The 14,521-nt window shown below is 54.0% G+C and overlaps 4 protein-coding genes across 4 annotated transcripts; all 4 read left to right on the top strand.

Annotated features, from left to right (window-relative positions):
* Positions 1–220: 220 nt before the first annotated feature.
* On the top strand, positions 221–1,098 carry BDZ83DRAFT_750487 (60S ribosomal protein L43; the record flags this gene model as incomplete). Its single annotated transcript, XM_060513924.1, has 3 exons — positions 221–238; positions 779–975; positions 1,035–1,098. 3 exons carry the CDS (start codon positions 221–223, stop codon positions 1,096–1,098), a joined length of 279 nt encoding a protein of 92 aa, XP_060367047.1.
* A 3,831-nt stretch (positions 1,099–4,929) lies between these two features.
* On the top strand, positions 4,930–7,108 carry BDZ83DRAFT_718169 (uncharacterized protein; the record flags this gene model as incomplete). The annotated part of the gene is made up of 2 exons (XM_060512035.1): positions 4,930–5,293; positions 5,379–7,108. 2 exons carry the CDS (start codon positions 4,930–4,932, stop codon positions 7,106–7,108), a joined length of 2,094 nt encoding a protein of 697 aa, XP_060367046.1.
* Positions 7,109–7,990: 882 nt separating this feature from the next.
* BDZ83DRAFT_614614 (39S mitochondrial ribosomal protein L46-domain-containing protein) lies at positions 7,991–9,580 on the top strand. The gene is made up of 3 exons (XM_060507846.1): positions 7,991–8,227; positions 8,288–9,030; positions 9,110–9,580. The coding sequence occupies exons 1-3, from the start codon at positions 8,005–8,007 to the stop codon at positions 9,398–9,400; spliced, it is 1,257 nt and encodes a 418-aa protein (XP_060367045.1). The 5' UTR covers positions 7,991–8,004; the 3' UTR covers positions 9,401–9,580.
* A 1,493-nt stretch (positions 9,581–11,073) lies between these two features.
* BDZ83DRAFT_772724 (ribonuclease H-like domain-containing protein) lies at positions 11,074–13,997 on the top strand (the record flags this gene model as incomplete). The annotated part of the gene is made up of 7 exons (XM_060515392.1): positions 11,074–11,297; positions 11,351–11,678; positions 11,891–11,983; positions 12,043–12,094; positions 12,145–12,388; positions 12,557–13,161; positions 13,213–13,997. The coding sequence occupies 7 exons, from the start codon at positions 11,074–11,076 to the stop codon at positions 13,527–13,529; spliced, it is 1,863 nt and encodes a 620-aa protein (XP_060367044.1). The 3' UTR covers positions 13,530–13,997.
* Between the last annotated feature and the right edge of the window lie 524 nt (positions 13,998–14,521).

Raw genomic sequence — 14,521 nt, 5'->3', positions numbered from 1 at the left:
GTCAGGGCGGGTCAAACCCCACTGCCGGAGTTCTGCCGCATTCCCTTTTTCGCGTCAACTGTGGCCCGTGCTCGCTTTCCCAGCGCACAAACGGAGTCGGCAAGCCCTGACAAAATTCAACACCATCCTCTAGAAATTTCAACCGCCTTGGAGGAACCGTCAACACCACTCGTCGCACTTCAAGTCAACGAACCCGTTCCCCCCCCCAAAATTCGACAAAATGGCCAAGCGCACGAAGGTTCGTAATGCTCTACTACCCTATCCAGGACGAATGGCTTCATCGACTTTCTCGTCATTGCTTGGACTCCCCTACCCCGCGTCGAAACCGGCCCACGATTTTTCCTCATTGGCGACAATGGCATCCATCACGGGCTCGGTTTGGTGGTTGGGTTAGGGAAGAACATGCAGGCTGCCTACGCAGTATCCCCGAGCGCAACGCGAGACGATGACGAGAGAGAGAGACACATACGAGACGAGCGAACGACCAAAGACGCCAGCTTTGACGAAATATCACGACTCCAGGAAGGCAAATGCTCCCAACCATTGACCTCGAAAGCCACCCGACATCCTGTGCACCACATGGTTTACCCCACTGTCGACAATTGAGCTATCTCGAATTATGCACGAACAATAGTAACACCTCGGCCAAAAGTCGAATCTCTCTCTCGTCTAGACTCCCATCTCGGGGCTGCTTGCTGCTAGGCGGCTATCTTGACGCGATCGGCGATGGGTCATGAATCCTGAACATTGAAGTCATAGATTTCTAACAACCTCACAGAAGGTCGGAGTGACCGGAAAGTACGGTACCCGTTACGGTGCCTCCCTGCGTAAGCAGGTCAAGAAGATGGAAATCTCCCAGCACGCCAAGTACACCTGCACCTTCTGCGGCAAGCCTACCGTCAAGCGCCACTCCACCGGCATCTGGAACTGCAGAGGCTGCAACAAGACCGTTGCTGGCGGTGCCTACACTGTCGCGTATGTTGTCACACGACGAGAAGTCGTACTAGAAACTGAACGCTAACACTCTGCAATAGCACCCCCGCCGCTGCTGCCATGCGCTCCACTCTCCGTCGTCTGAGAGAGATCGCTGAGGTTTAAGGGACGGGATTACGAATGGTGGATGGTTTCTGCTTTGCATTTCGGGCGGTGTTGGGAAAATCGGATATCGTGCCTACATCCTGACGATGGCCATAACGGAACGGGTCTTCGGTCAGCTGCCAGAGGGACCACTTGGTCAGCAATGAAAAGAACTTGACGTACAAACAAAACGTCCCCTCCCGATCGCTTAACCCTCCCCGTCCGTCCCTGAGGTACGCCCACCAACCTGCTCAGGCAAGTCACATCGTGAAGTGGTGAAGAGCGTTGCGAGGTCATTTGGCAGGGCGTGTGGAGTTAGTTGGCATGTAGAGAGTCATCGACCCCGTCATCTTCAGCCGCGTGGTTGAAGCGTCGAAGCGGGCCACCCAACATCAAAACAAAGATTTGCTCCAGTCGCCATGAGAGATTCCTCCACCAGGCTACGTAACTGTGATGCATCGTAGAGAACGACGCCGTAAAGGTGTCCACGTCGAGGTCGAGTCATCTCCAGTCATCTCTACGACTGGCAAGGCAAAGAGGAATGATCCGCTTGGGTGCCTGCGTTGGGGTGCGTGTTCCACCAAGGTTCTCACGAAGCCCGGTAGTCATCTCGATGTTCTGGGGCGGATTGAAACGTCGACGGAGGCCATTCTCGAGGCAAAGCGAACAAGTGCGCGGCAGTCGTTACGGTAGTGATGCCACGTCGAATCACAACTTGACTCATCCCAGTGTTCTAGACCTACAAGGCGCGAATGCAGCTGGGGGTTCAGGCAGCGGGCCAATGAGGCGGCCCGGCTGTCGCGGTGAAGACGAGTTAACCAAAAAGCACAGTGGGTTTCCGTTTTCTATGTAAGTCGGTGAGGTGAGCTTTCTCACCTCGGCCCTGTTTTTTTATAACGCTGCGTATGCCATCTTAGCAGAGACACACATACACAGCGCCCACCCGCCAGCCGAGGATCTCACGAAAGTTCAAAGTACCAGAAAGTATCCACGTCCGCAATACCACGCAAGTACCCGGTAGACAGTACACTTTGGAGGCCTAGAGGACTACGGGCAGTGGTCTTTTGCTGCGCGGAAATGCCGCCATAAACGAGAGCAGGTTCACATGGGTATAAATCGCCGTATACATCCGCGGCAAATTGGCTGATTCTGATCGCTGCATCTGGCTTTCCTACCCTTCCCGTGTCTTTTCCCCCTTTGGCAATTAAATGTGGGAAAGGGTAAAGTAGCAGCCGGCCGGGACGAGCGGCCATCAACGAACAATCAATGATTTAATGGGGGAAAAAAGTCGCTCGGGCACACCAAGCACCAAGGAAGAGGCCGGACTCTGGGCTTGGGTTCGCAACCTGACGCAGGTCAGGCCCCATCGAACCAATCTCGTCGGCCTCCGAGAAACGAGGGGCATGAAGGTCTCACGTGTACCTTGCTTTACGGACACAGCGCCGTACCTGAGGTAGTTTCCCTCCCGATTGGCGATTGCCCATTTGCCTGCCACTTCCACTGCCACTGCCACTGCCCCCCGACTCCCGTCATCCGCGATGGGTGCAGCCCATTTTTGGAAGCGGAGATAGCACCCATTGTCGACCTGGCCCATTCCAGCGCCGAATACCTCACGCCCTGCGCCCCGACTTTACCTCTTCAGCTATCATCATTCTTCCGTCCTCGACCGCTTCCCACCGTTGCACTTTTTTTATTGCTTCTGCTTGTCCCGCGGTTGTCTCCAGATCCCCCTCTCCCTCTATTACTCGGGCTGACGTTGTCGTCGTTGCGCGCCAACTCGGAACACTACCTCCTTGTCTTGCCTTGCCTTGCCTTGCCTCACCTCACACTCACATAGAGAACACTTGGGATTACCTAGGCGACAAAGTACGATTTACGCAGTACACCTGACATGAGGGCCTGACGTAGACGCCCTCACACCTCGCCCTCCATCAAAGGCGTCTCAAGTTCTCAACGCCATCCGCCACTTAGGTACCTACCTATCGAACCGACCTAAGACTCTCTCCATGATCCATCACACCCACGCTCAGCTGGATCGAGGTACCTGACCAAAAAGTCACCAAAGTGACCAACCAATGTCGCACGAGCCAAGTAGTCAATCCATTGAGTGTTTGACTCGCCGCCCACTTTACCACCTTCCCCCTTCCCACCGTTTCCCCCCGGACATAGCTCTTTCACTCTCAGTTGCTTCTGGCACTCGGGCGCTCTGTCATTCAATACCTACCTGATTGGAGGGTTGGTCAATAGACAATTGAGAGGAGCTGTCGAATCGTGAGGAGAAAGGCCCGGCAAACGCAAAGTCGAAGTAACGCAACCACGCAAGCTCCCAGCGGTTGTTGTCTGGGTTCTGCCTCCAAATCAAGGTACGTACCGAATCGTTTCCCTTTTGTTCTTCCAGCCGCCAGAGGTATCCCGTACGTACTTACGTACCTACACTTCCAGATGGAAAATGCTGCCGAGTAGGAGGAGTCGTTGCTGCAGCAGTTACATCTCTCAACGGGCCATCCTACCCTCCGAGGGTCTTTTTCTGTGTTTCCTCGGCGTGGGATGTCCGTGAGGTGAGATGTTGCCTCTGGGCTGGTGTTGATGCTCCGGCTCCTGCATCGATCCATGGAGAGTATGTGCTCTTGCAGGCTTGCAGCGGCCCTAGTGGGCTAGTCCGGTCCGTCTCAGTGCATCGACCTGCCTCGAGCATGCGTCTAGATGCACGTTTGTGTCCACGGGTGTGTGTGAGTGACGGAGTGTGACTTTGAGGGTGCTGCCGTTGCTGGTGGAGGCATGGGATGCAGTTCCATGAGGTCCCTGTCCACAGTCCAGCCCAGTGGGCCATCGACTGCGAAGCGTAAGGTGCAAAAGGACGAAGGACCAAGGTGCAAGGAGCGTGGCGCACCGCTGCATCAGCCGGTCGTTGATTGGCTCCAGTTGAGACCAGCTGCAGGCGTGCGCTAAGCTCGCAAAAAACCGCCTTGGGGGTCCTGGCCTCTCCAAACCTTTCCTCTTACAATTCCCATCCAGTTCTCCAGGTCCCAAGGTCTCTCTCTCGGGCAGCCCAGCACCACCACTTTACCTACCACCTCTCCCAAGACTCCCAAGACTCCCATACCGCCCCCGTCCCCCAGTGGCAGTGGGCACCTCACCCACGAACATACCTACCTCATCTGCACTTTGAAAGAAAGGCGACCAAACCAGATCCTTTTCTCTCCCTTCTCACTCTTCCTGCTGGTCTCGCCTCATCAGAAAGCACTGCCAGCCAAAGTTTGAAGCCCGCTCCTCTCTCCACACCCGCTACTTTAGTTTATCGTATATCTTACTCGTCCTTTTTTTTGCTGCTTCGTTTCCCTGCCTAGCGCAGCGGCGAAACGTCCCCCGAACCGACTGACAGTCCATCTCCCGCCAGAAACGCAGGACATACCGAACTCACCTACCAAACCTGGGCCACCTTCCATTTTCCCCCTCCAACCTCCAAAGTGCCCGCCCTTGGTACCCTTCCCACTCTTCAGCAACCTGCCAAGTTGGTCGTGCGTTTGTACACTCAACTGATAGCGACCCGACAACCGTTCAGTCGCCTCAGCACTCCCACCTCAGGCCTGCCACCACTACCACCAGACACTGAACGACTCGTCACCTCTCTTTTTTTTTTTTTTTTTTTTTTTTTCCATCTACCTACCATCTGCCACCCCACGACCGACACACCAAGGCAACAAAGCCCATAAACAAGTTCGCACAATCACGGCTACAACAACAAGATCCACGTACATATTCCTGCAATCTCAAAGCCATCCGTTGGCCCTGCTCAAAGACGTTTTTTTATGAATTCATCAAACCTCAAGCGATACTACCACAGTTGCCACAATGACTGAACCGGATCAGTGCATCATATGCCTGGAGTCGCTGCAGCACCCCTCGTTGCAGCAGCAGCAGCAACAGCAACAGCAGCAAGACGCTGCTACTGGAAACGGGGCGGGCTCAGCAGCTGCAAAAGCAACAGCATCCACCACCACCACCACCACCACAACAACGACACAGCCAACGTACCGTGCCATCGACTCAGATCTCGAAATACTGGAAGAACCAGAGTCAAATTACATTGCTACCCTCGTCGGCTGCAATCACGTTGTCCACGATCAGTGCATCAGAAGTTGGGCCAAGAACTCCAATACTTGCCCCATTTGCCGCACACCCTTCAATGAGGTCAGCCTCTCATCTGAGCTCAACGGTACGTATCAAGACATCCCGCCTCAAAACAGACGCCCGCAGCAGCAGCTTTAGCAAGAAGAAACTAACGTTGGTGACAATAACAGGCCCCCCTATCGATTCGTACGCTGTTCAAGACAAGAAGCAAGAGCAGGAGTTTGATATCCACAGATGGCTTCAGGAGAACCCCGAGGGCGAGGGCGAGGAGCCGAGTCCTGCCTGTCCCATCTGCGAGTCCTCGGATCATGAAGAGGTGTTGCTCCTCTGCGATGGTTGCAATGCAGCCTATCATACACACTGCATCGGCCTGTCTGGTGTTCCCCAGACCGAGTCCTGGTACTGCTTTGAGTGTGATGAGAACAACAATGCCAGCCGATCCAGCCCTAGTGAGGCTTCAGATGTGGAAGTGATCCAGTCACGGCCTTTGAACCGAGCTGCACGCTCAGCAAACCGACGAAACGTTACTGCTCAAAGAGGCTTGTTGCGAACCCAGTTGCAAGCTAGAAACGCACGACGCGAGGCAAGATCCCTTGAGTGGCAGGGTGCATGGGACCGGATTGCGAGTCGCATTTACGATGCTACTGACATCGACCTCGACAACCACGAAGACGAAGACTTATTTCAGGGTTTTCGCCGCGCCCAGGCCCAGAGAGGACACTTTCGCGATATCCAAGAACACCAAGACTGGGAGCAGCGCATGAGCATCGCCAGTCGTCTAGGGGCCAGAGACATCTTTGCAAGAAATATTCGCCCAACCGTCGGTCATCGCCTCGACGGTGGCCCAGTCGAACCCGTCATGCAACCCCCTCCGCCGGCTCCCGAGACGAGAGAGGAGCAGCAGGCTTGGGGCGCCCTCGAGAGGGCTCGCGAAGCCGAGACGAGCGCTCCCAATCCCCGCAAGAGAAAGTCGAGATCTACCACGGCTTCTCCTCAAGAACCCGCTCAGGAACCCGAGCGTAAGCTGAAGCGACCTCGCACACGCCGATTGCCTTTGCAGGGAGAAGGCTCCGCATCGGGCTCTGCCTCAGCTTCAGTGTCGGGATCTGGATCTGGATCTGGCACCGCGTCAAGTGCCGGCCCTTCCACTGTGTCCGCACTCGCCCCCGCACCGACGATAACTTCGTCACCCGCGCCGACGAGTCTTCTGGCATCGAGGCCTCAGACGAACGGTGCTACACAGCGCGTCCAGTCTCCCATCAACACGGAACCCGGACCATCATTCCTGTCGTCGCTGCTTAAGGAGGTGGAGATGAGCGCACCTTCCGACGACGAGACTGTGCGGAATTATTTCGGCACTCACTCTGGTGTTGACCCCTCTTCACCAGTCACATCCCCCTCACCATCATCACGAAACTCGCCACGGGCGCTTTCTCTCACTCCACCTCCCCATCCCCGGCCCAGCTCACCTACGCTATCCCTAAGCTCATATGTGGAACCGCGGTTCCCCAAGGCCAACTACTCGCCGACCCGAAACGCCGGGGACAGTAGTGACTCTGACAGTCGATCGAACGGCGCGGAAATTCGCCAGCCTCGCCCACAACGACCGAATCGCCAGCGACCGACCTTTGCTCGGTCTCAGGATTCGTCGCCTACGCGATCTGCCATCCCCTTTGAGACCAAGGAAAGAATCAGCGGCATCGTCCGGGCTGCCCTCAAGCCCCATTGGCGCGCAAAGGAACTTACCACCGATCAATATGCAAACATCAATCGAGACGTCTCCCGCAAGCTGTACGATGGCCTTCGCGATCCGCAGACGCTGGACGATGACGCCAAAAAGACATGCGAAAAGATCGCTACCAAAGAGGTGGCCCGTGCGATTGAGGAACTCAAGGCCTAAGCGGCATTCGGCAGCATAAACGAACGAACGGTACCGGGCATTAGGCGTTATTGGTGTTTGGCAGCGAACCAAGCGGTCTAATACCCCAACACTCCATTCCAAAGGAGGCTTCTTTTTTTTTTGCAAAATTTCAACTTTGAATTTCCCGTGTCTCTGGGACTGGGCGGATGAGAGGCACAGGTGTATCTTAGGGGCGGGGTCTCGTAGTAGCTCGAATCGCTCGGATCTCTTGGAAAGAGACTCTATGAAGGGCGAGACCCAAGATTAGGCTGGAAAGGCTTTCTGTACTGTAGTAGGTAGATAGACGATGACACGACGAATGGACATTACGACTCTGAATGAGAAGCACTCGCGCTCGTGAACACGCTCGAGCTATAGGGGTAGCAGCATAGTCCGCAGCATCAGGTGACACGGAGAGCATAAAATTCATGTATGCGGTTATCGCGAAGCATTGCTTGCCACATAGCACGAGTCCACTCCGTACTCTGCTGATGCGGCTGCAGAAGCCAGCCATTGTTAAACAGCGGTCAAAGGCGCTGATGTGTATGCAGTAGCTATCTAACATGAACCCAGTAAGAGAATTGCAGGTGCTGTTAGCGAAAAAAGACTGCGATTTAGTCTGGGCACCGGAATAAATGATCAGGACGTTCTGGAGGCGGAACAGGTCTTGACGATAAGGAAATGGTGCCGTGAAGAGAAGAAGAAGCAAAAGGGAAAAGTTTCGCGGCAGGGCGTCGGGTTGATAAAGGCTCTGCGCGGTCCCACCCACCTCAGCCCCCGCTACCTCTGCTTACGTGATGGAGACCCGCGCTTGTCAGGCGCGATGTTGACCCGGGCGCCTGTCAAGATCGACCTTGCTTTTCAGGTACAACATGAGGCACCACGAGATTTACCTTATGCTGCACCCGTGCACGGTGCACCTCGCTGGACGTCCGATCTTAGGTAAGCGCCGCCCGGCCACGCGGTACGTACCTCTGCCGAGCTTGAACAGCAAAAAAGTTCAATTCCCATCTAGAGGTTCTCGACTGAGGTGTCAAGGAGGAGACCCCGTACACCCAGCGATTTTCACGATGACAGCTTCCAGCAGAGGCGCATTCGCCGCCCTCGGGCGCATACAATGTATGTTTATGTTTCAGATGAACACTGAGATAATTGGCTGACTTTGAGTCCCCCCTACAGCAACTCCCAGAGTCTGCAGACAATGCGCGAGGGTCCAGATTAGAGCTCCAGCTCCCTCGCGAGCGTACTCGGGTGCCGCCGCCGCCGCCGCAACCACCACGACCACGACCGACGCTCCCCCTCCTCCTCCCCCTTCGTCAAAAGTCAGCAAACCGACCGATCCCAAGGCGGCGGCGGCAGACATTACGATCCCGCCACCCTCGATCCGCGCAGGCGTGATCCTCACCCGGGCGCCGCTCCTGACGCGGCCCCTGACGGACTTTGAGCAGTCCTACTTCTTCTACCAGAAGCGCCTCAACGAGCGTCTGACGATGCCCTTCATCACGTCCGTCTACTTCAAGCCCGACACGCCGGCGCTGATTGACTGGAACATGAAGGTCAAGGACCGCAAGGGCACCGTGGCCAAGGAGCTGGGCGTGTACAACGGGAAAGCGTCGACGGCGTGGGACGACGAGCTGGCCGTCGGCGACGGGCTGAGCAAGCACGACAAGGCGGTGGAGCTGCTGCTCAAGGACGCCGTGATGCGCGTGAGCGACGACGCGGAGATCATCCCCGAGGAGGATCGGGCGCCGCCCGAGGCGTTGGCGCCGCGGGTGTCGGAGGCGGATATTCAGGGGGACCAGACGAGGTTGGATCGCGCCATGGAGAGGACGCTGTACCTCGTCGTCAGGAAGGCCGGTCGCAAGAAGGACGTCTGGGAGTTTCCTGCGGCGGGCTTGTCCACGGAGGAGAACCTTCACGAGGTGAGTCTCTCCTATTTCGTCCTTTGTGACTACCATCTCTTTCATTCTGAGCCTTTTTACTAACCTTGTATACTCGTAGGCCGCGCAGAGAATCCTCGACGACACGGCGGGCGTCAACATGAACACGTGGATGGTCGGCCGCGGCCCGGCCGCCGTGCACGTGGCCAAGACCCAGGTCCGGCGCGGCGAGCTCTTTGAGCGCGGCAGCAAGACCTTCTTCCTCAAGGGCCGCATCATGGCGGGCCAGGCGGACCTGACGGCCAACAAGTTTGGGTACAAGGAGTTCAAGTGGCTGACAAAGGAGGAGCTCGCCGAGGTGCTGGAGCCGGGTTACTACAACAATGTGCGGGGCATGATGGTCGACCGGTAGATGTATGCCTCCATATTCGTTTGGTTCGGCCGGCGCCATGTGTAAACTTGAAATCTCTCTCAAGTGGTGAAAATGGGGGGCAGGCAGACAAGTGTTGTTGGGGAACGGTTGAGAGGACGTGTAACGCTGTTGTATCATAGATAAACTTGTACAATCAAATCTTTCGCTGGATGTTCGTGTCTACCTCGCCAGGGCTTGATTGTGCTGTGTCAAGCTTTCGAATTTGGGCTTGACTTGGGTGTGAGATGCTCATTTTCACGTAATTCTGCTCCCCGGACTAGAGAATCGTAGCCAGTTCGAGATGGTTTTGCCTTGGAAGCATGCAGACATGGCCTGTTGCCTACGAGATACCATGTCATCCTCCATCAACTTGAGCGAATTGAGACCTTTCTCTCTATACATGCTGGTCTTACCGCTATTCAAGAGTAAAAAAATCTACCAGCAATAATGGAATGTCGTTCGAGATATCACATAGTTTGTCAAATTGCTGAAACATTGGGTCTTTACGTGCCGACATGTGTAAACATTATTCATGAAGCCATTCATGCCAAGGGAATTCAAGTAGATATGTAGAGAAACACAATTTCATCTACTTCATCTTCGCAGTTCCAGTTTTGACACGTATTATACTTTCTTACGCAATGCAAGGTTGCTTCTACCAATTTGATATCGTGTCCAACTACGTCGTATAACCACAAACAGTAATCTCTAGAGGTGAGGCCGCGAAGACAAACCCATAGCAGCGTTTCCGAAGCCCACCCTCTCCTACCTTACCCCGCGCCTTCCTTCCTCTCGTGAACTTCACCTCTCGCCTCTCACATCGAGCCACAAGCCTCAGCCCCACCTCTTCCTTCATCCCATGGCTGCCTCCCCCCGACCTCCTGACCGCCTGGCCTACCGTTATATGTCTCAACTCTTCTGGTTTTCTTCAACAGTCCGTGGCGCAATGGGATCAGAGAGGCGTTCCTTTAACGAGGAGCGTCCCCTTGCGCCACGGGTGCGTGGGTTCGAATCCCACCGCTGTTAGAAAACCTCCATCGTTACGCCTGAGGCTGGTAAGAGTCTCGGGTTTTATAGATTCCACTGTCCGCAAAGATAAGAGTTGAACTCTTTGACCTTTTCCTCATTAAGTTTGGGGATAACTTCTCAATTTGACAATGCGTACGTATCATTTACGCATGGAAAAGATATGAAGTATATGTGATGCTGACATATCAGCTTCAGGCTTTACGTATTTGGCACCTCGAATGAGAAATCTCAATGAGAAGGGCATTGATTCCTTTCAGATCTTCGTCTTGCTACGGTCATACAAGAGTTCAAAGACCTTCAGCCTTTTTAGTAGGGTATCTCTCATCTGTTAGGATTCCCATTCCACCTTCACCAACGAACCAGGAAGGAACACGGACAAACACTCCGCTGAAGGACCTGCCCTGCCAAAGTGATCAAGTGCTCTTGCCCTGTTTTCTTGCAGAATTGGGAGGCTCCTTCCTGAGTCAATCTTCTCTCGATGGCTTTTGTTTTCTCCCCCATTTGAGCCGCACATACCTTCCCTTATTCCTCCTCTTAATCCTCCACCTTAACGCACTCATCCTTCCACTTGTCTTCTACCTTTCCTTCTCGACCACTGATCGACCACTGGGAACCAGGAAATTGACAGCACTCCGGCGCCCAACATGGAAGTCTCGTCAGAAAACTTCTGGCGGCAGCTGCCGAAGATTCTGCTCTCAATCGCGAAGTCTCGATACATCGCCATTGACGTCGAGATGACCGGCATCATGGACAAGGGCTCGGAAAACAGACACGACAACCTAACCAACCAGCAGACCTATGAATCGGCCAAGAACATTGCATCCAAGTTCAACGTCTTCGAACTGGGGATCACCTGTGTTGAAAAATTGTCGGGTTTGTGTTCCCATCGTCCACACAGAAGCCAGCATCGTATTCTAACAGATCCGCAGATGGCACATACAAGACCGAGACCTACAGCTTCACTGTCAGTCCCTACCTCCATACGGAAACACGGGCTGATGAAACATTCGTCAAAGGCTTGGACAGGAGCCTTTCTGTGTCATATAACACTCTCAAGTTTCTTCGATCGGAAGGCATCCGGCTGGAAAAGATCTTTGAAGACTGCGTTCCGTACCTCAGCCGCGAAGAGGCCCGCTTGGCAACTCGACAGATGGAGCGCCGACAAGAGCCTTGGGACGCCAGAGATCATGGATACAACGAGCATGACGAATGTCTGACTACGTTCTCCATTTACGCCCATAATACGATTGTAAATTGGCTTTACACCGATCCATGGATGGTAAGTAGCATTTATCCCTTTATTGTGTACCCGAAAAAGACCCTTTCTCTCAAGTTCTTGTCCCCTTCTATCGTAATACTAACCTCGAGATTGGATAGCGAGCTGCAGAGATCAAGATCCTCTTACCCAACTCTGAAAGTAAGAAACGGATGAGCGTCTACGAACTAACCGTTCGTAGAAAGGTTCGGGAGCTTGTGCCACAAATGGGTTGCCGTCTTTGGAACCATGGCACGACCGTGATCATCTCTCAGCGGGACGATGGACAAGAAGCCAAAGTTCGTATACACTAGCGCAGACGAAGATGATGAGAAAAGAGATAGCTGACATCGCCAAGAGACGCGAGTCTTTAGAGGACGATCTCAACGCATCGTTGAGCAAGTACACAGGTAGACTCCCCTAGACGTATGATGTTTCACCGGCGGCTAACTTATTCTAGGAATTCGACTGATTATCGAAGCCCTTGTCGGCGGCAAGTTTGCCGACCTGATTAACCCCGACCTAATTGTCGAAGCCATGTCTGGCTGGCCTGGCGAAGCACATGCCTTTTGTCGTGAGGTTCATGATTTCATCCACCCTACGTCATCAGAACAGTCGGAAGGACCTTCAGAGGGCGAAGTTGCTGATCGCTACTGTCACTTGTGCTGCACATCTCACGACCCTGGCACAGGCTGCCTTAGTACGTCCTCAGGGCAGAACGTCGAAATGGCATCTCAGACAAACTTGGCCACTAAAGGCAAGTGCCCTTGTATGAAGAAGCGAGCCCCATCCAGACGTCGAGTTAGACATGGCGAGCGGACGCCCTTGGTGTATGATGTTCATTGCGAACGTTGCTATCCCGATCTTGGTAGCGGCCGGCCCGGGACTGACTCTTCCCCTCTCCATAACGTCCGCTCACAGACCACCGATACTCAAGGAGCTCACTCGGCTAGCCACAGCGGCGGATCTTCAAGCAGTCTGGAGGGAGTGGCCGATGGCGAGGGCGAAAAGGGCGACACCGGTACCCGGCATATCATGGCTGGGACATCCAGCTGGTATGACAGCTGGTATGAGCCGACTTTTCGGGACGACCTTTGTCAAGATCTCGAGGAACTATCCACTGAAACACTCAAGAACGAAGTAGCAGATGCCCTCAAGGAGCTGGAGGATTTTGTTCGAAGATACGAGCCAATTATCATTGGACACAACCAATTCATGGACCTTTTGTTCCTTTACAACACCTTCATCGACGACCTCCCTGATACTTTGGATGAGTTCCGGGTAAAGATACACAAACTATTTCCATTCATCATAGACACGAAGCTGTTGGCCATCAATGACGACACGATTGAGGGCGAAGACCCATTGATGGATCTATACAACAGGTTCGATGGCAACAGAACGCAGCCAAGCATCCATTGGGATGCAGCTTATGGCTATGGACGTCGTGGAACAGCCCATCAGGCTGGCTTCGATAGTGAGTTGGCAGAACAAGCGAAACCGTGAGTGACTCGACTAATGAAACTAGGCCACATGACGGCAGCTGTTTTTCTGCGAATTGCCTACAAACTCGCCCGCGAGGAATTGGCCAGGCTCGAGGGCCGAGGCGTCTCATACGAGAGCAAAGTGAAGAGATTGTACGACAGAGAATGGCTGTCAGCCGTTGGATACGATTCACAATTCCTGGGTTACCCGCAAGACTTCCACGTTAACACACGGAGAGATTATAATGCCCGAGAGGAGCACGTGGGTCGACTCAGTTGGCGGATGAAGATATTTGACGGCATTCGCAACCGGGTCCGGATCGCCCCCCGCAAGACAATTCACGTAGGAAGAGATTACTGAGTCGCGCTGGCGACAGCGCGTGATTGCCTTTGGATTGGAGAGTTTGCCGACCGTGCCAACGCGAAATCGCGTCTTGGGTTGTTGGTGGTGGCACTGGTCTCATGAGCAGGGAGACGCGTTTGTGAGCAGGACAATGAATTTTGCACTGTCGTTGATGGATGACCCTTGGTGGATTTCTGGAGACGCCCCGCAAAACTATGTTTCGATAGATGAGCCTATCCATACTTGATTGAAAGCACAAAAAGAGCACGTCGGCATTCGACAGATTGTTTGACATTTTGTCCCAAGGCCACTCCATTCCATCAGCTTATGAGCCTTATGTGTTCCAGCTGCCGGGGATTCCTAGGACGTAAGATGATCTGGATCTAGAACCCCGCGAAGAAGAAAATCCCACGTGTACTGAGCACCACAACGACACTTGCCAGCCACGAGAGGTGGATGGTCACTTGATGACTATAATAGAAATACACCAATGTAAGCGTCAGGGGCTAAATGGCGATGACATTCTCCTTGGGAGCCGGGTGATTCTGCCTCCCGCGAGATGCCTCGGAACAAGCTGGGGAAGCACAGGGGGACCAGAAGAGTCTAAACCCTGAGCGCGTTCGCGCAAACTTGGGATTGACAGTTGAGAGGGGCAATTAATAGGATATCATAATAGACGCAACTAAGCAAAGCAGTAATTGAGAAGGGAATCCCGACTTGGCGGGTTGAATACAACACGAAGATTTGAAATGACAGGCCGCAGCGAGCATGAGACGATCGTCTCTAAATGGTTGGTGATCTCCGGGAGGTGAGATGAAAGCTCGGCCGGTCGTCGAGGGCAACCCCTGTTTCTCCGACCCAGGCACAGCGTGCTCCCCGATCAGGAAACTCCACCCAATCAGAAGTTCAAGTGGGCCGGACGCTGGGAGAAGGCCGCGCTCGTGGAGGCTAAAGAGGTACTTGACATGTGAGCTGTCCAGCGACAACGTCACCGGTACTCGCTTATCGCT

This window comes from Colletotrichum acutatum (assembly GCF_030867785.1).
Source record: "Colletotrichum acutatum strain CBS 112980 chromosome Unknown BDZ83scaffold_28, whole genome shotgun sequence".
In the NCBI taxonomy this organism is placed as follows: domain Eukaryota; kingdom Fungi; phylum Ascomycota; class Sordariomycetes; order Glomerellales; family Glomerellaceae; genus Colletotrichum; species Colletotrichum acutatum.
Note: the sequence above shows the minus strand (reverse complement) of the source record. Positions and strands in the feature narration are given on the sequence as shown.

Excerpts from the sequence above, each read along its gene's own strand:
- BDZ83DRAFT_614614 (XM_060507846.1), top strand. The coding sequence starts at position 8,005 with ATGCTGCACCCGTGCACGGTGCACCTCGCTGGACGTCCGATCTTAGGT. Across the intron at positions 8,228-8,287 it reads CGCCCTCGGGCGCATACAAT|CAACTCCCAGAGTCTGCAGA; the intron begins GTATGTTTATGT and ends TCCCCCCTACAG. Across the intron at positions 9,031-9,109 it reads CGGAGGAGAACCTTCACGAG|GCCGCGCAGAGAATCCTCGA; the intron begins GTGAGTCTCTCC and ends GTATACTCGTAG.